Consider the following 25,078-nt stretch of genomic DNA (forward strand, 5'->3'; position numbering starts at 1 on the left):
TTTTTTTTTTTACACTGAATATTATGGCTTTGGTACATGTAGCTCAAGTTTTAATTGTGATTTTAAAATATTTGTAAGCTGAAAATACAGAGTGCTTACAATTTGACGGGCATAGAACCAAAAAAGGTGTGAAAACGACGCCCACTTTTCAACCACTGTTTACTTGATGTTCCCAGTGCAGTCTGAGAGGTCCTTTCTATCTTGTTGCCAAGAAGAATTTGGTTGCAATTCATAAGATTTCAGTTCTGTGTTCAAAAAGCTGAGTTCAATGGCATAGCGCCATGCTGAGCTCTCGTAGCAACTTGCGTCACTACCAACTGCATACCATGAATTACTCCTAGAGTGTATGTCAACACGAGATGATTTGTACTACAACGCATTGTACTGTACATTGTACATACATGTAGGCAGGCGTACGTGTGTTGCGTGTTTTTTATTCACGACAACCACATGGCACCTTACTACGCTGTGGCATATTTCCCAAATCGTGGATTGTAGGCCTTCATTGTATTATAAAATTAACCTAAGTTTTTTTGTTATGCCTACATGTTTGGACCTTGACCTATCTACACTTTGGTATTTAATTTAGAAATTACAGAATATTTTTATGGTATGTTTTTGTGCCTGCATCAATGGCCCTGGCACGATGCCAGGTTTGTAAAAAAAAATTATCAATCCACTGCGTCCATTATAGTAGCAGGTATATTGAATTCGAGGCATTGCATGGTGAGGTATCAAATTTGGTCGGCCATATAAACACCGTCATGTAATACTTGCCTGGTAGATTTTGTTCTTTAGAGAACTGTTTTGCTAATAATCTTGAAATATTTTGTTTGGTGTAAAAAAAATTTAACCATTAATTAATTTAGTTTTTGTTGCACAATGTTCAGTGTGAATAAAAAAGGTCAATGGCTTCTGAAATGTTAACAGTAAAAGCACAGTGCATTTGTCCTTACTCTATGATTTAATGTGGTGTACGCGTGTACATGATGTATTACATGAATTTCACATCATTAGCGCATCATAATTGAGTAAGTATGCGCATATCATCCCCACATTATTTGTGAACATTCTTTCACGCTCTGTTCCACTCCAGACATCCATTAACTAGGGCGCTTCACACAAAGGCCTCTTTCTCAGAATGTTTGCTTCCATGGTCATACTAAACAAAACCAGTTTCCTTTGGTCTGTTTCTGATCATCCATGCATAGTCCGGTGATTATCCATGCATTATCAAGATCCTGATCACCTGTATGAACACCCCTCTTGCATCAATGAACTTGTCCATCTTCCTGTGTGTTTTGTGTGTGTGGGGGTGTGTGTATCACATGATCATAACATGATGTGGTGTGGGCTTTAATATTGTCAGGCCATTGCCATGCATCACACATGGTGTGTACATGTACTGACTGAGCAGCTAGCTGCTGGTTGAAAATTGTAATTTTCATTGTGAAGAAGGCAGAATACTGTCCTTAATCCTAGGAATCGGCTTTGTTTGTCGGGGTCCATGTCCTGTGTCGCTGTCTCTTGTTTAGTGTTACAACTGACTCTGAGCAGTGACAAGGTGGTAAGAGCGTACTACTTTTATATTGGAGGAATGCGGATTGTTGCTGACGTGTGAACTCTAGTTTTGTATATTTTGCCGGTAACAATTTGCGCATCCACATCACAAGGATAAGGGGTAAATATTCTTTATTGCTGTCTGTTAATGTTTATATTTTAAATGGTCTTACTCGTTAATATTATAGTGTAACATAAATTTAACATCAATTTACAGCCTTATTCTAACTGAATCTTTCACAATGCACCGAAATCAAGCTTTAGTTTACAGATGTCGTTAAAAACAATTCTTACTATGTAATTGATACATCTAGGCCTATCATGTGCATGTACGTATGTAGCACATTTGTTATTGTATAAATTACTGTGCAGCATTTACAAATGATATGTTTCTCAAAATGCATTATAAATTTATGTAGGCCTATAAACTAGATCCAAAGCTGCTGAACTTCTGACCCCATAAGTTTTGATTCACTAGCATTTATGTTGAGAGTCATTACCAAACAATTTATACAGACCCGTTTTGAAAGCGTCCTTATGGAATTAGGCCCTGTAACATGTAGATTTCTACAATATGTACTCCACGTATTTACAGTGACCCTTAATGAAGTACAGAGTGTTATTATGCTGGCACTCTTGTCAGCCTTGTTGTGTCTCTCATTTGACAGGTGGTGACTCTGTAGTGGCATGTTTTACTACATTAGCCTTGGCTGACCATGAGGCTGATCATGGGGCTCTGGCCATGGAGGGAAGGCTGTGTCTGACCATGACCATGGTCTGACGCCTTTCTCTATGGTCTGACCTTTGAGTGCCATGGTCTGATGGTGGGGGTCTGCATGTTGTTTTAAATGGTCAGGACCTCGTATTGACCCCCCCCCCCCCCCCCCCCCCCCCGATAATTGGCCACAAGCCCTGAACATGATGGGGGGGGGCCTTCCTCTATGCTGAGACCATGGAGTTCTTCCTCCATGCTGAGACCGAGACTAGTGTCATGCATGGGGGAAGCTCTTCCTCCATGTGTCATGAGAGAGTATAGGGCCCTATTTCATCTAGAGCTGCTAAGCACAAAAATTTGCTTAGCATGAAATTTTTGCCTTGATAAAAACAGGATTACCAACCACATTTTCAAGTGATTTTCAGGATTTATTTAGCATTTAACAACAGCTGAATACCAGTAACATAAGAGGCTTGGTTGGTAATCCTGTTTTAATCAAGGAAGAAATATCATGCTAAGCAAATTGTCTTGCTAAGCAGCTCTATGTAATTGGACCCAGGTCACACTCTGAGTGACCCAGATTCTGACTGAATAAATTGAAACTCTTTTTTTAAATTCTCTAAATTTAGGCTGTATTTTCTATAAACGTGTTCTACTAGCCGTACCATTAGATCCACTGGCACAGCACTCCGTAACTCACACCCTCTTCTTTGTGACCAGTCAACCAAGATTTTTTATCACGCAACAACCCCCGTCCCCCCTCTTACCCCCTCTCCCAATTCTGAGTAGGGAAGGGAAGGTTTAAAAAAAGTATTTGTTTATGTTGAACTTGTACTAAATAGTACCAGTAAAAAGTAAAATCTGTCCCAAGCCAACATGGCTCGTCAGGCCTGTGGTTTGTAGTATCCGGTTTCATTGGCATTAAACTTTTAATGGCAGAATATTTCTATTCACCCTGGACAAGATGCAATTCTATCACAGGTTAACTACTCCCTAGCTCTCGTACAGAACTCGTATCTACCGCCCTAGACTACTCAACCACGACACCAAAAGCTGGTCCCAATTTCATGGCTCTGCTTACCGCCGAAATCCGCGCTTACGATCACAAATTTATGCGCTAGCCTTGTAAGCGTAGAATGCCTAGTAACTTTGAGTACACACGCGCGGAAGCCAAAATTTTCTGCTAACCTGTAAAATACGCTTGCTGTAAGCACAACATTCCCTGCTTCCATAAGCTTCAATTTTTAAAGCACAGTTTATGCTAATCGTGTCCCCACTGTCAACTTGAGTTTTGTTCTGCACAGATAAATGATGTATTTTTAGCCATTTTAATCGGGAAAATTAGGGCTTGTTTTGGGTTAGCCATTTTAATCGGGAAAATTAGGGCTTGTTTTGGACCGTGTTGTTTATCTCCTTAGATGTATTGTTTGCTCTGGCATTGCTATCTCTCGCACTTATCTTGTATTATGTCAGCGTTCACATTCCAAATTTCAGTGCTGTGTTATTTTTGAGAGGATGTGACACACACTTCAATCGCCTCAGGTGATCCATAAAGTTTGTTAACCCCTCACCTCTGAGCAAATTTTATTTACTACGAAGCTCGATGAAGGCATGATTATCGCCTATTTTAGTTGTCTGTTTAAAAAAAACCACAGCAAGATTGTTGTTTTAAAAGCTAATATAAAGTCTATATTATTTATAAGTCTACATTATACATTTGTTGCACGCTGTGATGGGGTTCATGGCATTTTGTACAACTGAGGAGGTTGGCCTCAGGTGCCATTTTCCCTCGAGGGTGTACAAAACCCATGGGCCCCAAATCACAGCATGCAACAATTATTTTGTTATAAATACCTTGGTAACATGATTATTCCTCTTCTCAAAGTTCTGTTGTCATCTTCAAACATAAATTACGACAAGTATGCAAAGTTTAACAGCAGACGAACAGTAATACACATGTAGGCCTACAGTTGTTCAAACAAGAAACCATTTTTCACTGTTCCCTCGAACGCGTGGCCATTTCGTACGAAGCGCTGGAAATTGACCACTGCTGGGAACCATCAAGGTGATGTACAATGTACACCGGATAACATCACTCCGTTACCCGCCGTGCTACGCAGCCGTGGAACATGCGCATTTGTTGCACGGCACGCGTTTGGTTCTCAACCAATCAAACTTCACAGTTTGTTACTGAGGTATTATAACAACATTGACATGTAGGTCAGCACTTGAACTCAAATCAATGTTTCAATTTTTTTAACATTATATTGTGTTTATTGTACTTTTTGATTCGAACTTTTTTTTCAGTCTATCCGTATAAAATAGCACTTAATTGCACTTTTTTTTTTTCTACAAGGTGTGCAGAGCTATGTTTGATAAGACAGACGGTTTCACAAAACGCTAGGACGACTGATTGTCACAATTATTACTATATCAACATTTTTTTTTTTCACCTTACTCCAGGATAACTTAGTGATGTAGAGCAACCTGAACCAGAGCAGCCACCATGAATTACGTTGGCCGGCTTCTGTCGAGCTTTAAGACTTTCTACAGCGAGATCAACACGGCAACGCTGACCGGCGCCATCGATGTTATCGTCGTCGAGCAGGAGGATGGGTCGCTGCTGTGCTCGCCGTTTCACGTCCGCTTCGGCAAGATGGGAGTGCTTCGCAGCAGGGAGAAGTGTGTAAGTATTAAAGGAGTCCTCGGCTAGAATTAAACTGAAGACTTATTAACTCGCTGTTGGCAAACTCATGTAGAAGGTGCTCAACAAAAAACCTGCCATGGGGCCGATTTCACAAAGAGTTAGGACAAGTCCTAACTTAGGACTAGTCCTAGGAGATATTAAAAACGTGTGGTTTGTCCTAGGTTATGGCAAGTAACTAGTCCTCAGTAGAGATCAGACTAGTCCTAACTCTTTGTGAAATCCACCCCAGAACTGTCATGGCAGCAGTCTCTATAGTCTGAGACTTGTCATTAGGAGCTAGTCACTGTGCCAAACATCATTCAAATCTGCTTTGTAAATGGCTTGTTGAGACCCTGAGAATATCTTTTCCTGAAAAGTTTCCACATACTTTCAGTTGCATTCGATTGCGTGGAATACAGGGAGGGTGTCTTAAACTGAACAAGTTTAAAAATGTAGTTTCTAAAAGAAAGACAGACAGGCAGACAGACAGACAGACAGACAGACAGACAGACAGACAGATGCTGGTCTACTTGTAATTGTAGCAAAGAGCCATACCAACATTGTATCATATCTGACACATTTTCCCCATTCATGAAGTAAACAACATAACGAACTTATCACTCCATCAAAGGCCATGTCTTAGAACAAGCCTGGGATCACCCACAGCATTCAAGTGGGTCATAGTACCAGTTTATAATTCCTGTCGCCCAGGGCCATGTGGTTTTGATCAACCTGAGCCTTACTGGGTTGCGCTGTGCTCTAAATGTCAACCCAGGAACATGATTCAAGGGTTCATGGCTGGTTCAAGTATAAAGACAGTAAAACTAATGTGTTTGGCAGGGTATGTTCACTGGTTAGCATAAAAGGTACATCGTTATCGTTTGGATCTTGTCAACGTAAATGAGCATGATGTATCTAGATCTATTGGGAAAGTTTTCAGTACAATAAAATTCACTTGTGCAAGTTTCAGTTGAATACGGTGTCTATGTACACTTGTGGAGAAAACATTAAAAAAACTGTCGCAGTATTTTTACAACAGCCCTCAGAAACCTGAGAAATGATTTCATGTCTCAAATGGCCCCTGTTGATTTCTAATCGCATTTCAGACCAAACGATTTTATAACAAGGAATCTTTTCAAAAAAACCTTTTGCAGTGGTTAATTTACCAATGTTAATGACCCTTCCTATAAAGTCACTCAATTGTTCAATGTAATGTGGGCTGCATTCTTTACCAATGCTGGGATGACTTACCGAGTAGACACGTTATAAATACCCTCAAGCCCCACAATTAGACAAGAGTTCAAACTATGTGGCTCTTGTTTTGAACCTACAAGTAATAAGTGCCCTCAGACAGTCAGACATTCTGGTATGTTTTAGAAGTGTCACTTATCTAAGAAATGTTTACTTTAAAGGGAAGGTACACGTTTGGTAATGGTCATAGACCAGTGTTCTCACTTGCTGTATCCCATCATAACCATAAAATAACAAGCCTGTGAAAATTTTGGCTGAATTGGTCATCAAAGTTGCGAGAAAATGATGAAAGAAAAAACACCCTTGTTGGATGAATTTGTGTGCTTTCAGATAGGAATAAAAGACTTCTAGCTTGCAAAGTCTTTTCTTATTTTAGTGAGGAATAACCTCGTTCTCAAAAACTACATTACTTCAGAGGGAGTCGTTTCCCACAATGTTTTACACTATCACCAGCTCTCCAATGCTTGTTACCAAGTCAGTTTTTAAGTTAGTATTCGTTTTGAATAATTACCAAACGTGGACCTTCCCTTTAAGTTGACTTGTTCTTTTCAAAGACATGTACTCACTGCATGCACTTCAAGTTAGGACATCCAAGTCATGTATTATGTAGTTTCTCTTGCAGCTTTAAAAAAAAAAAAAAAAAAAAAAATCAAATTTCAAAAGGTATGCAGCAAAAATTACAGTTCTCCCTTAAAATTGCTCTGACATTTTTTTTTTTTTTTCGGTGAACAAATTTTGACGGGTGTTCTGCCTTTTCAAAATGAAAGATATTCAAACAGTTTTGCATACAAAGACAATGCACAAAATATTTATCATGGAAGATTGTACATGGCTGATTGATGCGAGATAATGTAGGGATGTTGACAATAATTAATTTTAGGTTTTCAATAAAAAATAACCACCTGTCAATTGCAGATATTTCCATGACGAAAGCGTATAACTTTCTGGCCCATGGAAATAGCTTAAAATTTGTCTCAACATTTCGGGGGTCAAGTCACCCCCCACAATGTAAATAGTTAGAACAATGATCGCTGACCAATTATTGCGAAATACAACTCGTTCCAGATACATGTATGCATTAAATTTTATATAACAAAGTAATACAGCTCAGCAGATTGCTGCTTCTAAATGATGTAAAACCACTGACACTGAAAGCGCATGGCTTAATTTCATAAAACGGCCAACTTTTGAAATCAAATTAGTTCATGTGAGTTCTTGTGAATGGTTTTGATAGAGTTTTTCTTTGATTGTCTACTCATTGCAGGTTTACATTGAGATCAATGGTGAACAGGTTGATCTTCACATGAAGCTAGGAGAGAATGGTGAGGCTTTCTTCCTGGAAGAGGCTGCAGTGGAGGTAAGCTACATTTGTCAAGGGCTTGAATTTTTAGAATAACAATATTAACAGTTATAATAATGATAATAACAGGCATACAATACAGCTCTTAAATCTGCAGATCCGCAGTTTTCTGCAATTTATAAAATAGAAATCTGCCGTTTTGAAAAAAAAGCTGCAAAAACAAAAATCACATTACATGAAAACAAAAAAATGTGATGATTGGACAAACAAATCCTGCTGAAAGAAACATTGATTTTTATAATCTGGCTCCGCTAAAGTTTACACCATACAAAAGTATTACACTGTCTAGACAAACACAACTACTCCTCGTATGGCATAACTTATACAATATTTTTTGCACCACCTGGGGTGAATTTCTCAAAGGGTTAAGACTAGTCTTAACTTGACTAAGGAAGAGTTACTAGTTCTTACTTAGGATGAGCCATACGTTTTGTATTTATCTCCTAGGGCTGGTCCTACCTAACTGTTTGTGAAATCGACCCCTGGCTCCGTAGTGCTTATATTGCTTGTTGTATAAGGGGACTTGGTGGGAAGCAGACACTGTAGGGGCCTCATATGCCGCTAGCTTCAGTCTGGTCTAAGATGATGTTTTATTATTTCCTTTCAGGATAAAGTACCTGCTCATCTCTGCTCCTCCCCATTGCTGTCCACCATCGAACTGATGGAGGACGGGATGAAACGTCTTCATGCCGAGGCCAGCAGCATCCGCAGTGAGACGGAGAGCAGCAAAGAGTCGGACGCAAGCCTCGGGAAAGACCTGTCCCTAGACAACAAACTCAACAGCTCAGGTGAAATGTCCGACCTCAAGGAGAGGCTCGCTCTCTCAGACGACGGGAAGGAACCCAAATCGGAGCATGCGATCGTGGATATGACAGAACCAGCTGAACAAATCAAGATCACGGTTGAAAGTGAAGCGGCGCAAGGGAAGAGCAAGAAGCAACTTAATTTTGAGGGTGGAAGCAGAGTGTTAGACGTAGACGTCGAGAACGTGTCCGAGGAAGAACTGGAAAAGCTTAAGAGCAACTCCTCATCAGCTAAGGAGACTCTGATCAGGATTGAGAGCGAAACCAAATCAAGCCGTCGTGGAAAGCTGACCAGGAAAAGGCGACGGAAAGGCGCTGCAGCAAAACCGCCTCCTCGCTCAGAGAAACAAGATGTTGAGGCACTCGCTGCGGTGAAGTCGTCGCTGAGTAGACGCCTGATGAACCTCTCTGAGTCCAGTACCTCGTCGTCACAGCATTCTGATGATGAGATCTTCCAGATCGAGGATGTCTCGGAGGAGGAGGAGGCGAACAGAGTGATGGGTCAGAGGTCGTTCTCGAAGCCGAAGGTCAATAGTGACGTCTGGGGCAACGAGATGCTGAAGGTTAATATACATCCACAACATCCACTGTCTGACGGCGATGTCACCCCACTACCTCTCAGGTAGGTCAGATTTATCCTTAATTTAAAGAGTGTTACTTAGACTTGAGGTTTTTTAATTTTTTATTTGATTTAGCAAAATTTTCTTGAAAGAAGGGAAGCAATCACTAACAAGAGAAAGAAGTAGTGCACATTGTGTTCAAACTTATAGTTCAGTAATTTTAGTTTTGCACAAAGCCTCTCAATATCCTGAATTGTAACATCTGGGAGGACCAGATTAAGAATAAGGGAGAACCCAGACCAGTGAGCCATTTTCAGCCATACACGTAGAAAATTGGCTTGGACTGCTACTTTAGCTTATATAGGAGCGTTATTAACTGCACTTCCGCGGAGTGAGTTCTTAAATTGGTCTCGACGTTTCGACTAGCTTGGCTCTAGTCATTGTCAGGAGACTGATCAATAAATCCGTAGTAGAATATAGAAAGACAGTTCTCTAAGAACAAACTCTACCTGGCAAGTAGATACACACTATGGTGTTACCGCAAAACAAATATATATTGATACCTCACCATGCAATGCCTCAAATCATAAACTTATTCATGTTTAGATTTGGGGTCATTATTGCTGAAGTGTAACCTGGGAGAAACCTGTGCAGGGCAGCACAGTGTATTTTGCTCAGTCAGAGTGCTGGGCGAAATTTGTTTGTTCTTGGCAGGCCTGCCCCGCATCGCCTACCATGGCTACACCATCACAAATCTCATCCCTGATGTCCAACACAAAAACCATAAAACACTTGTCTTCCTGATATTTTCAGTCCTGTGTGTACGCGACCTCCGACCCCCAAGAGTGACACAGAGGTAGAGACCTCGAGGCTGGCTAGAGGTCGGGCAGCGTCGGGTCACATTCGATCCTCAAGCAGCACTGAGAAGATAGAGTGGAATTGGGGTGAACTTCCAGAGGTAAGAATAAATGACGACCTTCTGATTTAAGCTTGTTTAATACATGTAGCTTGCTGCTGGTGGGCAGGGTGCAACAGCAGCATTTTTTTTACTAATCTGGTAATGGAAGCAAAGAGGTTACATGTGTACTATTGCACTGACTATTAATCTGGGGTTGATCAGTTTTGCTATAAGACATAAGAGACAAATTTTCTAAGGTTTTGCAGAATTCTCTCAATTCCAAGGTATTGTTGAAATTGATACCAACTATCTCTTTTTTTTTTTTTTTTTTTTAAAGGCAACCTTTTTTGAACTTCTTTAAAAAAAGAAAGAAAAGAAAAACAAACTAACAGAAAACAAATGAAGATCGTAGGCAAGAGTTTTTTTACAGACGCCGGTTACCAGGACCCAGTTTTATGACTGGTTAGCAATAAATTATTCAAAGTGACTTATGGACCATAGAATTGGTTCATTTTACAAGTGTCGTAAGCCAAGAATTTCGCAGTGGTTAAAGCAGAGCCAGGTTTGATTGGAATATTGTTTCCCTCCAAAAGGTGGGAAACAGTGCATTCATGTCTGAAAAGGATTATTACACTGGGAGCCATTAAAGGAGCTCTGCTGGTCTATAAAACAGACTCCATTCAAGATCATTTTGTTTGTTAAATACACAATCTTACTAGGCTTAAAAATGAGGCTGTCGTGCAAATTAGACTGGGCCCTTTGTCACTGACAGTTTGTCTGTTTGTCATCATAAGAAAAGTATTTGAGGAACAAGAATTTATCTCCACTCAATGTTATTTGCTATAAACTGCAAGCGAAGCTCCATGTTTTGTCCATTTGAATATTTTCTGGTGCTGTTTATACCTTTTATGATTTTGCTATCAAACTATTTTTTAAAATTTTTGTTTTGCGATCAGATTTATCAATTTAATTTTCTTGAGGAATCATGAGTCTTCTGAAAAAGACTAAACTACATGTATGCCCCCTGCAAATGTTATCCGTTGCCGGTATGTGGGGAAAGCAGCATTTATAAAACCATCTCTTCAAATATTTGCTTGTTTTTGTTATTGTCTACTGGGATGAGCTGCAGGGTACGTCTAATAAAATTCTTGACTAACTTGACCACGTTAACCCGAATTCTTGCCTCCCAATTCTAGCGCCGCTTGTCAAGAACGCCTTTGATCCCTGCTGATGATGAGGTTTTTGAGGTATTGCCTTCAGATTTCACCCCACCTTGTTCCTCTTCCTGTGGATGTTTACAGCCCTCTACCCCCCCTCCCCCTCCCCCTCCCCCTCATTGTTAATTTTATTTAAACCTCCATTGTGCATGTGTTCTTTGAATTTGTCATTTTGCATTTTGTGGTTTGAGACGCTTTGCAATTTCCAAGGAGTGTATTTCGGAGGCCTTCGTACAAATATATTAAAAGACCAAAATGTTAACAGGTTTTTGTTTAATGCATATATAATGCTGCTACATCAAGTAAGGGCACTGGCCTTTTACAATTACCAAACACATTTTCAGAATAAGTTTGAAAGTGATATCAAGGCTAACAGTAGAAGGGGTGGAGAGTTGGTTACTAAAAATGCAGAAAACATTTTAAAATTATCTTGTATGTTTTTTTTCCCCATGTTTAAATGCAGCCAAAGCCTTCAAATACTCACACCAAATTTTGTGGGAATTTTTTGGGGTGGGATTTTTTTCTTTGACCTCCGAACTCGATTTTAATTTCAAACTGGAAATTGCACTGTGTCCCAACTGTGACAAGATTGTTGTGAAAGTTTCTTGTTAAATGTTCTTCCTTTTTATCAAGACTGTCTTTTTAAAGTTCTTGCTTTTAAACGGCTTCCTTTAATCACGCTCTGCTAGTTGTTCCATGCTAACAACGTTACTGTGTTAATATCCCGTCCTGAGCCTGAATTTGAAACTTGACCTTAGGCCTAAGGCTGGTGATTTTAGCATTGGACCAGTAAACTCAAGACAGGACAAGTCTGAAAGTCTTGTGTTATAAGTATACAATTTAAAGGCAGTGGACATTATTGGTAATTACTCAAAATAATTATTAGCATAAAACCTTACTTGGTAACGAGTAATGGGGAGAGGTTGATGGTATAAAACATTGTGAGAAATGGCTCCCTCTGAAGTGACGTAGTTTTCGAGAAAGAAGTAATTTTCCGCGAATTTGATTTCGAGACCTCAGATTTAGAACTTGGAGGTCTCGAAATCAAGTATCTGAATGCACACAACTTTGTATGACAAGGTGTCTTTCTTTCATTGTTATCTCACAACTTCAAGGACCAATTGAGCTCAAATTTTCACAGGTTTGTTATTTTATGCATTATATGTTTAGATACATCAAGTGAGAAGACTGGTCTTTGACAATTACCAATAGTGTCCAGTGTCTTTAATAACTCTATATATGTGATATCTTTACAGAAAAGAAACGATCAAATACAATTCTGTTGAGTATCAAAATATACTAACCCAGAAGGACAAACGAGATAAACCTTCTCTTAGTGCTTCGTTATCGTTACAATGAAAACAGTTTCCAGTGCGACTGTGTAGGAAGCATTTTCTCAGTTAAATTCTAGTCGAGTAGACATTTTGAGCTACATACATTGTGTACTTAGCCCTTTGGTCTTGTGTAATTTGACCCCAACTTTGAGCCCTGCATCCATTTATGACAGGAGACGCAATAAGTTACACCACTTTTACGAATATTGCGTTGGCAGTTTTTTCCAATGGTTGTAACTTCTTTTTGGAGGATCCTGAAACCACCCATAAGTTCTACTTGTACATAACAAAAATTGCAACTACTGGAAAAACTGGTAACATAAAGCCTGGTTCATACTTCTTGCGAATGCGAATGCAAAACGAATCTTGCTGTCACATGGCTAATGTTTCGCAGGAGCTGAGCACGAGTCAACTGATGCGAATTATTTGTTGCAAATCGCAGAAAGTATGAATCAACTATGACAGGTGTGCCTGATCCAATGTTTTAAAAAGCGTGGTAACGCTACTCTTCAGTCCAACAGAACCAACCGAAACATGCTGTTGGATTTTGATGGGTAGGGGATGGTTTTTACTCAATAGACCGTGTTGAATATGACGTCGCCGTTCAAATATTTGCCCTATAAGATGGCGTCTGCAAGCGTGTGCGTGTGTGTGGGCTTGCTTGTGCCGTATAAATTAAACCGGGAACTCTGCTTGCTGCGTGTTTCTTTGATGTACGCATGTAGACGCGCATACCGTTTGATTTACAAGATGGCGACTTTCATAGCAAACAAGGGGTTATTTTATACCATCCCCTTGATTGCTTCTGCTTGGTACCTTTGCATGAGTTCTTAAAGAGTGACATTTCATTCGTTGCCATTTTTCTTAACAATATTCAGTCAGCTTGCTTTAAACTTTGTTATTTGTGATTGCAGTTTTGAATTTGTATTATATTATAACGAGTCATTACTACTCATGCTATTTCTTAACATGTTCATTGTGTGCAATCAAACTGTAACTCAAATAGTGTCAATTGTCGCATTTTCTGCGGATGTACAATGTAGCTTCAAATATTATTGCACTGATGATCATGCAGCCTAAACAATATTTCCTTCAGCCCCCCCCAACAAAAACAAATATTAGCAAAACAAATATTAACAAAAACAAAACTAAAAACACTTCCTAGTGTCTAAGGCTTGAGACCCTCGGAAATCGTCACAAAAAAAACCAAAAAACTTCCTGCCAACTTACATTGTAACACCTTAGTTTGCACATAATGGTAATATTGGTATTGGCACTTTGCATGCCCAAACTTTTTAAATTGGCATTGGCCTCTTTTTTCAGTTGGAAAACTGAGTGAGATAGAAAGAGTTAGTCTTTTTAAAAATAACAAGTACTTATGTAAATTGTCAACATTTTGCATGTTGATTAACGATTGGTTAACTGCATTGTTTCCTTCAACATTTTGACCAGAATGTTTGCTAAAGTTGTTGCTTGTTTTACATTCATGTTTTAAATAATGGGAGACTTTTGGATGATCCTTACACAGTCCTCTCTAGTAGTGTGCGTACTCAGGCCTACAAATGTACGAACGCAATACTGAGCATGTGCGCGCACATGTCTGCTGCCCCCAGCATCTCAAAAGTCTTCCATTGAAGTTGTTAATTTTGTTCAACAATTTTTTTGGCCATGCCATCTTTGTTTTGTCAATGTGCACTTTCATATATGAGTTGGCATATTTCATATGAGTTTGCAGTCAAGTTAAAGAAACATGTTGCCTTGGATCGGTCAAGTTGGTCTTTGAAAAGCATTCTATAACCGTTTTTTATAAAATGCATATGGGTAGAAAGATGTTGTACAAGTAGAATATAATGGTCCACACAAATATGCCTCGAAATTGCGTGGTTTTCTTTTTACCTCATCAACTAACATGGCCGGCCATTTATGAGAGTCAAATTTTGACTCCCATAAATGGCCGACCGTGTTAGTTTGCGACGTAAAATGAAAAACGTACAATTTTGAGTGATACATGTCATTGTGTAAATCATTATACTCTACTTTTAAAACATTTTTCTAACCATGCATTTCATAACAGACAGTTTCAAATGCTTTTTATAGACCAACTCGTCCAATCCAAGGCAACGTGTTCCTTTAAACAGCTTAATCTTAAGTCATCTGCTCAGTGAGTGTTGGACAAGGCTGGTGGTCTTCCTGTTTATGATTGATAAAAAAGTTTTTACCTGTGTATTATCTTTAATAACACCCACATGTATGATGTTTTATCTACAAACTCCTCGCTCTGTGGAATTTCCCCCGCCAAGTATAAGCCCTGATAATGGTTTCATTCTTTGCGAACTAACACGATCGGCCGTTAAGTGGAGTCAAAATTGGCGGTGTTAGTTCATGACGTATAAGGAAAACCATGCAATTTAGAGTCATATTTGTGTAAAAAGTTATATTCCAGTTTTAAAATCCCTTCCTTAACATGATTTGATAATGTACAGTTTAAAGCGCTTCTTATAGACCAACTCCCACGATCCAAGGCAACATGTTCTTCTATTAAAAGGGTCTGGGTACTTGTGGTAACACACGACACAATGTTTGAATACAATGATAGTAGAACGTTCTTTCTTCCCTTAAAATATTACTTGCTGAGGTGTTGTAGTTTAAAAACAAAAATGACTAAAACAATTTCACAAAGATAATTTTTGTCTTGGTTTTAGCATGCAGTTATTTGTAAATATGTTTTAGATGCTAAAATAATTCTTGTCTCAGTGAGACGAAATATTATTTTTGTGACTTGTCTCAAAAGCTCCAGCACCTCAGCAAGTAACATTTTAAGGGAAGCTTTCTACCATCATTATCTTCATAAATCTGTGGCATGCCTGATACGTCACAGAGGCAACAAAGGCGATTGCCTCCATGCCCCTAGACTTGATGACAAGTCGTTAGGCGCTGCCTATTTGTCTGCCTTTCATGCAACAGTCACAGTGCGATGTTACACATGCAACAGTCGTAGGTAGCGAAAGTTGCGACTGACTCACACACACATACTGGGATCGAGGGTGTGTGTATTGTCCCCGCAGCTACACCGCGCTGTAACTACACACCGTGCTAAACAATTACCGTCTTGACTTCAAGACTACCATGCCCCATGCTTGATGCCCTTGAAATGCTCCATTAGAAATTGTCACTTTTCTCATAGGGTGCCTAATCAAGGACTTAGATGCCTTGGTGCCCTTGCCCCTGCAAAAACGAAGCATACAGGCCTGCTGTGGACATTGTGTTTTGTATCCTTTAAAGATTACCCAAACCCTTTAACCCCAGAGAAACATTTCACATGCTTAAACCCTCCACTTTTCTGTTTTGCAGTCTTTGGCCAACCTCAAGAAGGATGGGAATAAGCCCAAGGAGGAAGGCAGGGAGGCGGACCTGGAGAGCCAGAAGACGGGTGAGACCGGCAAGACGTCCGTCTGGAGTAAACTCAACGTCTTCAGGAACATCCAACACAGTCAAGGGACAGAGCAAGGGATGTATCTCCAGGATCTAGCGTCGGAGGAGATCGACCCAGAGGTGTACGCCTTGTACTTCCCAGAAAGGTCAGTCCCATAGTCATTCTTAAAAAAGAGTATGCTCCTTATTAATTTTGGTTTTACCCTTAAAGGGTCTTTGTACTTTTTGTAGAAAAACCCACAATGTCTACAGATTTACACTAACTTACACAGTTTGAAGATAATGATAGTAGAAAGCTTCCCTTAAAATATTAGTTGCTGAGCTGATGTAGTTTTTGAGCAATGAGTAAAACAATGTCATGAAAATAATTTTCATCTCGGTGATCATGAGACGAAAATAATTTTAGCATGTAGAAACGTATTTTCATGACGTTGTTTTATTCATTTCTCAAAAACTACAGCACCTCAGTGGGTTAAAGGCACTGGACACTAATTGGTATTTACTCAAAATAATTGTTAGCGTAAAAACTTGCTTGGTAACGAGTAATGGGGAGCTGTTGGCAGTATAAAACATTGTGAGAAACAGCTCCCTCTAATGTAACATAGTTTTCGAGAAAGAAGTAATTTTCCACTAAAATATTTGAATTTGATTTCAAGACCTCAGATTGATATTTTGAGGTCCCAAAATCAATAATCTGAAAGCACACAACTTCCTATGACAACATAAAGGTGTTTTTTTCTTCCATTATTACAATGCATCTTGCAACTTACACAACCAATTGAGTTCAAATTTTCACAGGTTTGTTGTTTTATGCATACTTGTTTGTTGAGATAGACCAAGTGAGAACATTGGTCTTTGAAAATTACCAAATATTGTTCAGTATCTTTAAGGAAGTACTGAGTAAGGATTTAAAAATATGTGATTTCAAATTGGTCTTTTTTTCCCCCATCATGAAGGGCGGAGGCGTCTGGTAGAATTGAAGCGCTGCGTGATGAGGATAAGTCATCTGATCTAGGCGCTTCCCTCCCGCAATCTCCAAACACTGTAGAGGAAGTCTCTAGCAGCATAGAATATGAAGAGGATACCAGGTTGGTCAGCATTTTCTTCCCATCAATAACAATAATAATAATAATTAAAAATAATTGTGGCTTCTTATAAAGCGCACATGTCCGTCACTCAGTGACGCTCCTGGCGCTGTAACATATACTATTTCCTGCAAGATGTGGGACTTCGTTTGAGCTATGAGACGCAATTTGCTGCCAATCGGACCAGGAACATCGGGGCGAATCCCTTCTCTTCTCTTACATGCGTTACACAACACATGGGACCAACAGCTTAACGTCACATCCGAAGGACGAAGCAATGATAAGTGTCTTGCTTAAGCACACAAGTGTCACGGCTGGGGATTCAAACCCACACTCTGCTGATCAGAAACACCAGAGTTTGAATTCGGTGCTTTTAACCGCTCGGCCACGACACTCCCTGGATAATAATAAAAGACATTTGTAAAGCGGCTAATCCTAAAGCTTCTAAGCGCATAAAGAGAACAGTAGAATGAGTGAAAAATACATGCACAATTACAGCAGATTACAAATAAGCAGCTTCAGAATTTTTGATCTGTGTTAGACACGTCATAGTGCTTTGCAACCTCATGAAAAGGTGCTGTGTAAAAGCCAGCTTATTAACGTTATACTACTTATTATTAACTTTTTACTAAGCAATTCAAATCCTGCTTATTCTCTGCAGTGAATCTTCAATGGAACTACAGATGTCTCTGTGTGGAGGACTTAAAGATGAAGACGACACTGTCCCTCACGGTAAGTAGGAAAAAACAAAACAAAAGACAAGTTTGTTCGCACCTTAAATGGTGGGCTCAGCAGTCAGATATAAAGCCCATATTTGCACACAAATTACATGTTGATGACCTGCATGTTTAAGTATAAAACCAATTCTTTTACACAGCACCATGTAATGGTTTACAGGGTGCTGTGGCGCAATACACTGCCAATCAAACTGGGAACAATGGAGTGAACCCTTTCTGTTGTTAGGATAAGTGCACTGGGTTCTTTTACTTCCATTCACAACACATAGGACCTACAGTTTCACGTACCATCCAATGGATAAAGATGTGGTGGTTAAGTGTCTTCCTTAAGGACAAGAGCGTCATGACCGGGACTCTAACCCACACTCTGCTGATCAGAAACACCAGAGCTTGAGTTCGGTGCTCTTATCCACTCGGCCACCACACGCCACCAAGCAGTCACCCAGAGTGCATGTACCTTCATAAGCCCTATAAATTATAACATTAGGGGGGAAGGCATGCAACTTTTTCAGCTGATCAGCTGATTTCCTCTTTTTCTTTTCAAAACGGTGCCATAGAAAACTGTAAAACTCTGTGCAGAAGTGTGATCAGCCATTTCCTCATTTTTGCAACTTGAAAGTTGCATGTCTGGGGAGGCCTGCAAACCATTTTCCAGGAATTAACACATTCATGGAATCTCATCCCTGCTGTACGTTTCTGTTGTCTTATAGATCTGTTCATAAAGGACCTCGTTAGTTACGAGGAGTTTTGTAAAACACCGGGTCTTCTCTCCAACCCGAACCTCGTCGTCCGACTGGATGGCAAGTACTACAACTGGCAGGCAGCTGGACCAATCATGATCTCTTACCTGGCATTCAGACGACCCCTCCCACAGGTAACAAATGGATACCTGCGAGGGTAGAGGTTGATATTGTGTTTGAAAAAGCCTTCAGAGCGTCAAGGGAGCCCGGGGTTGTATACTCCCCAAGGGAGCTGAGAAAGGAATATGGTGCAACTACTAGGTTAAAATTTCATAAAACTGTTAAGCAGAAAATACCGGCTGAGGAATTTCTTTGCTTGGCCAAAGTTTAGTGGGGCAGTAGTCCTAACAATGTATATTTAATGCAATTTGGCTGTTTACCTGTTTATGTTTTACAATGCTTTTCAGTGCTCAGTAAACTTGTAAGCTCATTATACGTTTTTATACTTTATTGTTAAATACACTATATAAAAACTAGTTTATTACATATCAAGGGGTAATAAGTCGAATGGGGCTTGTCTGAATTGGGTGGCTGTGGCTATCGTCAGCCTTTGGAGGTGAATCAGCCATAGCCACAATACACTTTTTAGAAATGTGGCTACAGTATGTAAAAAGCTGTCAGTTTTTGTCCCCAAATTTGAATCTGAGAAACTTTGCTGGTAGATAAGTTTTTCAGATTGTTTATTCCAATTACAAAATATTCTTTCTGCTTTTACATAACCGCTCCCGTTTTTTTAGTTTTTGCGAAATATCTTAGAAAACACGACTTCCTTTTGGAATGAAAATTTCGCAGGATAGTTTCGTTCGATATACATGGACATGTTGGTCTATAAAAAGCATTTGTAACCGTTTGTTATAAAATGCATATGGTTAGAAAGATGTTGTACAAGTAGAATACAATGATCCACACAAACATGCCTCGAAATTGCACGGTTGTCCTTTTGCCTCGTCGACTAGCACGGTCGGCCATTTATGATGGCCGACCGTGTTAGTTCGCAAAGTAAAAGGAAAACCACGCAATTTTGAGGATCATTGTATTCTACTTTTAAATCATCTTTCTAACCATACGCATTTTATAACAAACGGTTACAAACGCTTTTCAAAGACCAACTCGACCGATCCAAGGCAACGTGTTCCTTTAAACATTCAAACAGTTACAAAAACCGAAAGTACATGTGTATAGTTTACCTGTAACCAGTTTTCTGTGTGCTGTTTCTGTTTCTGTTTCTAGGTTGTTGTGTCAAATCTAATGAAGGATCAGGTGCCGAAGGGAAAACGTAGTCTGACATCTTGGCTATGGGGCACGTCTAAACCGCCAACAACACCAAAGAAGGTCAGAAACTAGACAATGATATTGTGTTTAGTTAAGCTATGTCTAAATTAATGTTCAGAACTCCAACAAGTGTTATTTGAATTGGAAAGCACATCATGGTCTAAAAGAAATGCTGTGTACGCAAACATCCTCTGCCCAATCTGAAATCATCAAACAAACTACTGTTGACCATTCCTAGATCTCATCCTTCATCTTAGCCCGAATTCATGGAGCATGTACATGTTAGGGTAAGACATGTTAAGTACAGAAAAATCTTACTTAACAGAAACTGGTCGACAGTTAAGAATTCCATAAAGTTTGCACTCTTGCAACTGGTGCCCTACAAATATGTTGCTATGCAAAGAAATTTGCTAAGTGGTTCTTTCTACTTAACAGCTTTATGAAATTGGGCTTAGGTGATGAAAGCATTGCTTTATGTGCACCAATGCTATGGAATGATTTCCCCTATCAATTACACCTACCTTACAGACTCCGTACAGAACTCCAAAAATCAGCCAAAGACTTGTCTTTTCCAATCTGCTTACATTTACTCTAATGCACTTGTCATCTCTACATGACATTCCTTAAACTCTTTTGGCTTCAACTTGTACTGCTCTTTAAGCTCCTCAGAAAAGGCAACTTGAATGAGGGCGCTGTACACAGGCCTGATCAGTGATTGATGGGTTGACAAATGGGCACAACTCATCAAGTCATCATGGTTGTGATTTTAAATTTTTTAAAATTTTTATTTATAGGAAACTGATGCAACTGAAATGGAAACAGCCCAACAAGAAGGTGATGAAATAAGGTGAGAAAACAGATGATGTTTAAAGACACTATTGGTAATTGTCTTAGACCAGTCTTCTCACCTGGTGTGTCTCAACATAAAATGCATAAAAACGACAAACTTGTGAAAATTTGAACTCAATTGGTCATCAAAGTTGTGAGATAATAATGAAAGAAAGAGCACCCTTGTCACAGGAAGTTGTATGCTACAGATGCTTGATTTCGAGACCTCAAATTCTAAATCTGAGGTCTCGAAATCTAATTTGTAGAAAATTACTTCTTTCTCGAAAAGTTTGTTACTTTAGAGTAGAGGGAGCCGTTTCTCACAATGTTTTATACTATCAAACAGCTCCCCATTACTTGTTACTTATTAAGGTTTTTATGTTAATAATTATTTTGAGTAAAGTACCAACAGTGTCCACTGCCTTTAACATGAATTAAACATTCTGAAAGATATGGGCAAACATTGTGCAGGCCTGAATAGATTTTTGTTGAAATTAATCGCGAAAACCCTTTGTTATTATTCTCCTTTGACCCTAGGCAACCAGAAGAGACGGTTTACTGGAGTGACGAGACGGAGTCTAGCGAGAGAGTCTCGGTTCATGACCAGGTCACCTCTAGGATGCGATCGCAGAGCGGCATCTACAAGAAGTCCATCCGCTTGTCTTCTGAGCAACTCGTAAGTTTATGACTGAGGTCACAAATCTTGTAAAATTTCCTCAGCAAGGCCCAAAGGTGGCCCAAAATTGTTTGCACGGTCCATTATTTGTGCTCTTTGCAACAGTTTGATGGCAGTGAATAATGACTGTCTATTGTAATGCATTATTTTGTGCTGTTTTTACTTTACTTCTAGTGTCAAGGCATTTATCAAACTTATTGCATTTATTACATTTATTGCATTTATTACATTTATTGCATTTATTACATTTATTGCATTTATTACATTTATTGCATTTATTACATTTATTGCATTTATTACATTTATTGCATTTATTACATTTATTGCATTTATTACATTTATTGCATTTATTACATTTATTGCATTTATTACATTTATTGCATTTATTACATTTATTGCATTTATTACACTCGTTGCATTTATTGCACTTGATTCCCATTTGCCCGGTTTTCTATTATTCAATTATGTATTGTTGATGCTCTTTTCTTGTGTATATTTAATGAATTGCATCACCTTTGTTTATGTTTGTATCTTTGTGTGAACAGTCTGATAGCATTTTTTTAATCGTTCTCTTTGATGTTTGTATCTGACTCTTATAAGGTTTTAACCATACTGTCACTGTCTGTATTCCGTTGTAATTTTATAGTAACTGTTTTAATGCTAATATTATTGACTGTATTTCATTTTGTAAGTTGTTTTCATTGTACTTGTAATCTTTTAACAGCTTTTGCTTTGCTATGTACAAATTTGATCTGTGTGCCACAAAATGGTATAATGAAAAGAAGTTAAATGAAAATGATAACTGTATTTTTTTGAAACACTATTTTTTGTCCACCAGGCTAAGTTAAACTTAAAGCCAGGTCCAAACGTCATCAGGTATTCGGTAACCACAAGGTACCAGGGAACGACAATGTGCGAATCCACTGTGTACCTCTGGAAACATGACATCAAGTTGGTCATCTCCGATATCGATGGCACCATTACAAGGTAAAGGCCATCATTAAAGGCAAAGTGTGTACCTTTGGTTTTTAGAACCCTTTCATGGTTTGAAAATCACTAGACACTTTTATTAACTACTCAAAAAAAATTTAGCGTAGAAACTTGGTAATAAGCTGTTGATATTATACACATGGCAATGTGAGAAACGACTCCCTCTGAAGTAACACAGTTTTTAAGCAAGAGGTAATCTCTCACTGAAATACTAATAGACTTCAGGCATTTTAGGGCATCTGGAAGCACACAAATTTGGGGCTGCAAGGGTGCTTTTTCTTTCATTATTCTCTTACACTTTGGTGTATACGTTGGGGGTAAACCAAGTGAGGACAATTACTGTTTGATTGTTTAAAAAAGGTGGTCATGTATTTGAGTTATCGCAGATATTCTGTTTATGTTTTATTGTCGAGGGTGCAATCTGTTTTTCCTATATAATTTTGTTTTGCGATTCTGGTGTACTTTTTAAATTTTGTATGTCATATCTATTTTTAACCATTGTAATGACTCTGTTATTTGACCTTCGGGTCATGAAGTTTGTAAATTTTAATAGAATTCAAACTCAAATTCCTGACATTGTCTTCTTCTTACCATCTCCAAACCAGGTCTGATGTGTTCGGTCAGATCCTACCCGTCCTTGGAAAAGACTGGACTCACGGTGGGGTAGCCCAGCTCTTCTCCCAGATCCAGAACAACGGCTACCACTTCCTGTACTTATCCTCCAGAGCCATTGGCCAGGCTAGGCACACCAAAGGTTACCTCAAGAGCGTCTGTCAGGATAAGTTTGATCTTCCTGATGGGCCGTTGCTACTTAATCCCAGCTCTCTAATACGAGCCTTCCACAGGTAAAGCCCATTTCACACTCAGGGATGTGATTTCTCCGTTTTTAACCGGGAAATCCGTTTTTCGTTTACCCCTCCCACCCCGCCCCCAATTAAAAAAAAAAATGCAAAAACCATTTTGATTCAATTTCTTTTTATGATTTAGATCAAATTCATAAGAAAATGAAGGTTTTAACCCATATTTAGAGCACCCCATATTGTATAGAGTAGGGCTTTCAAAACCACGTATAAATTGTATCGGAAGCTTTTGTACTTGTAAGCTTTCATACTTTGCACTCACAGTCCCCGCCTAGGTCCCTTTAAGAAGGGGTTCCAATTATACAATTGAATCAATGTTATATTGCAAGGAGGGGTCTATTCAAATGGGGGTAGGGGGTGGTTTGCACTCAACAAGCTTTGCATTTTGTTAACCCTCTACAAATCTGTCATGATCCTGCAAGTGTACTACTGTTGGTCTTGTTCTATTTGTTAAAATGTATTTCAGTTTAAATTATATTATTGTACCTTTATTTTGATGTTGATTGATTGCTTGATTGATTGATTGATTGATTGATTAACTCAAAAATTTTTTGGTTGCACCAGTTTGGGAAGTCAATGTCCCTGTGTTTAGACATACCTACATTTACGTGCGTACCATGTAATTATTTTAGCTTGTACTTGACTCCCAAAACGGTGTGTGAGGCCAACAGAACCCCTGTGTGATATGGGTGCAAAAGGGTCAATAGCTATTATAATGAAACGATTGCATTTTTCAATCCAGATTCTCCCCTGTGTTTAACCTCAACCCCTGATAAATTAAATTTGTCTAGAAGCCCTCCATAATCTTCATCAAAAGTAACTCAACACCCAAATGTTTGGATTTTACTTAAAATGTGTGTATTATGACTTGCGATGATGAGCAATGGTTATTTGGGCTTTCAGTCCTAGAAAGTCAGCCGTAACGTGGGGTACCGTTTGACATTTGAATGCTTGTTTTTGTTGATAGTTGATTTGCCTTTTTATCATGATTGTTTATTTCTCACCTTCTATTGTTATTTGAATGTCAGCTTGCTGCTTGTACTTTCTTGCTTACAAGTGTGCTTAGCAGGCTCTGAGCCTCACTCCCTGTGAGCCAAGCCTGTTGATCTGTTGGTTAATTTTGTCCACTGCTTAAGTCCGTGGTCACATGTGGATGTTTACAGTAAATATTGCTTTAAAATTGCCTAACAACTAACATAGTATTTTGTTTAACTTATTGCATTCTTAGCACTTTAAATTATATTTAGTACTTTGGCATGCTCTTAGTACATTTACATGTACTTAAAGTATTTTGTAACACATCCATTTTTAGGGTAAAGTCAAAACACTCTCAAAACTTTGTGATCTTTTATTATACTAGATGGGTTTTATGTTATAGGCCTACTTGTAATACTGTAGTTTTATCATTCATACATGTATCGTGCTTTTACGTTGATAGGCCTATTTAGTTTATATGACTATTCTATAAGTTTTGCAGTGTCCCTTTTTTTGTACAATTTGCATCATAAAATCATCAATACATGTGATGTTAATTGTACTTAAAAAGGAAGAAATCTCTGATTTTGGGTTATTCCATTTCGTTTTTCAGGGAGGTGATTATCAAGAAGCCAGAAGAGTTCAAGATCCGATGTTTGAAGGACATTCTCTCATTATATCCCTCCAGTGGCAACAAAGCATCTAATCCGTTCTATGCCGGTTTCGGAAACCGAATTAATGTACGTGTAAAAAAAACACTTCACTGATTATGTTACACTTATTTATGTGGTTAAGTTTGTTGTGTTTTCATTTGGCCCTTGAGAAAGACTCTGCTAGGGTCAAAATGTCAGGTCATTAACTTTGGTTTGCATAAACAACCTTAAAAAAATGTTTTTGATTTTATTTTTCGAGGGTTGTGAAGCCCAAGTACTCTCAGAAATAAAAGTGAACTTAATCACTGTATTAGCCAAGAACTCAATGGAGAGAAGACAATGAAGGAAGTTTCAGTTAAAGATGTGGGAGGAAAACCACAGCTCAGAGTTTATTTCAGGGAAAACTCATGCAGTTGAGTCGGGCAGGGATGGAAAAGCAAATCTGT

The 25,078-nt window shown here is 38.8% G+C and overlaps 1 protein-coding gene across 3 annotated transcripts in view; it reads left to right on the forward strand.

The window, feature by feature from the left end:
- The window catches only part of LOC139949485 (phosphatidate phosphatase LPIN1-like), a 36,076-nt gene that overhangs the window by 5,244 nt on the left and 5,754 nt on the right, over nucleotides 1–25,078 (forward strand). Inside the window, exons 1-16 of one of the 3 annotated variants that reach the window (XM_071947849.1) lie at nucleotides 1,345–1,681; nucleotides 4,739–4,961; nucleotides 7,477–7,569; nucleotides 8,180–8,997; nucleotides 9,749–9,893; nucleotides 11,030–11,080; nucleotides 15,736–15,962; nucleotides 16,773–16,904; nucleotides 17,563–17,633; nucleotides 18,349–18,512; nucleotides 19,609–19,710; nucleotides 20,445–20,497; nucleotides 21,016–21,154; nucleotides 21,993–22,141; nucleotides 22,750–22,989; nucleotides 24,593–24,719. In XM_071947849.1, the coding sequence (XP_071803950.1) occupies nucleotides 4,782–4,961; nucleotides 7,477–7,569; nucleotides 8,180–8,997; nucleotides 9,749–9,893; nucleotides 11,030–11,080; nucleotides 15,736–15,962; nucleotides 16,773–16,904; nucleotides 17,563–17,633; nucleotides 18,349–18,512; nucleotides 19,609–19,710; nucleotides 20,445–20,497; nucleotides 21,016–21,154; nucleotides 21,993–22,141; nucleotides 22,750–22,989; nucleotides 24,593–24,719 (2,691 nt within the window). In that variant the 5' untranslated portion in view covers nucleotides 1,345–1,681; nucleotides 4,739–4,781. Of the gene's footprint in view, nucleotides 1–1,344; nucleotides 1,682–4,738; nucleotides 4,962–7,476; nucleotides 7,570–8,179; nucleotides 8,998–9,748; nucleotides 9,894–11,029; nucleotides 11,081–15,735; nucleotides 15,963–16,772; nucleotides 16,905–17,562; nucleotides 17,634–18,348; nucleotides 18,513–19,608; nucleotides 19,711–20,444; nucleotides 20,498–21,015; nucleotides 21,155–21,992; nucleotides 22,142–22,749; nucleotides 22,990–24,592; nucleotides 24,720–25,078 lie in introns of those variants that run through there. The other 2 variants (XM_071947848.1, XM_071947850.1) reach the window with 2 other exon arrangements.

The sequence above is a fragment of the Asterias amurensis genome, chromosome 17 (assembly GCF_032118995.1).
Source record: "Asterias amurensis chromosome 17, ASM3211899v1".
NCBI classification, from domain to species: Eukaryota; Metazoa; Echinodermata; class Asteroidea; order Forcipulatida; family Asteriidae; genus Asterias; species Asterias amurensis.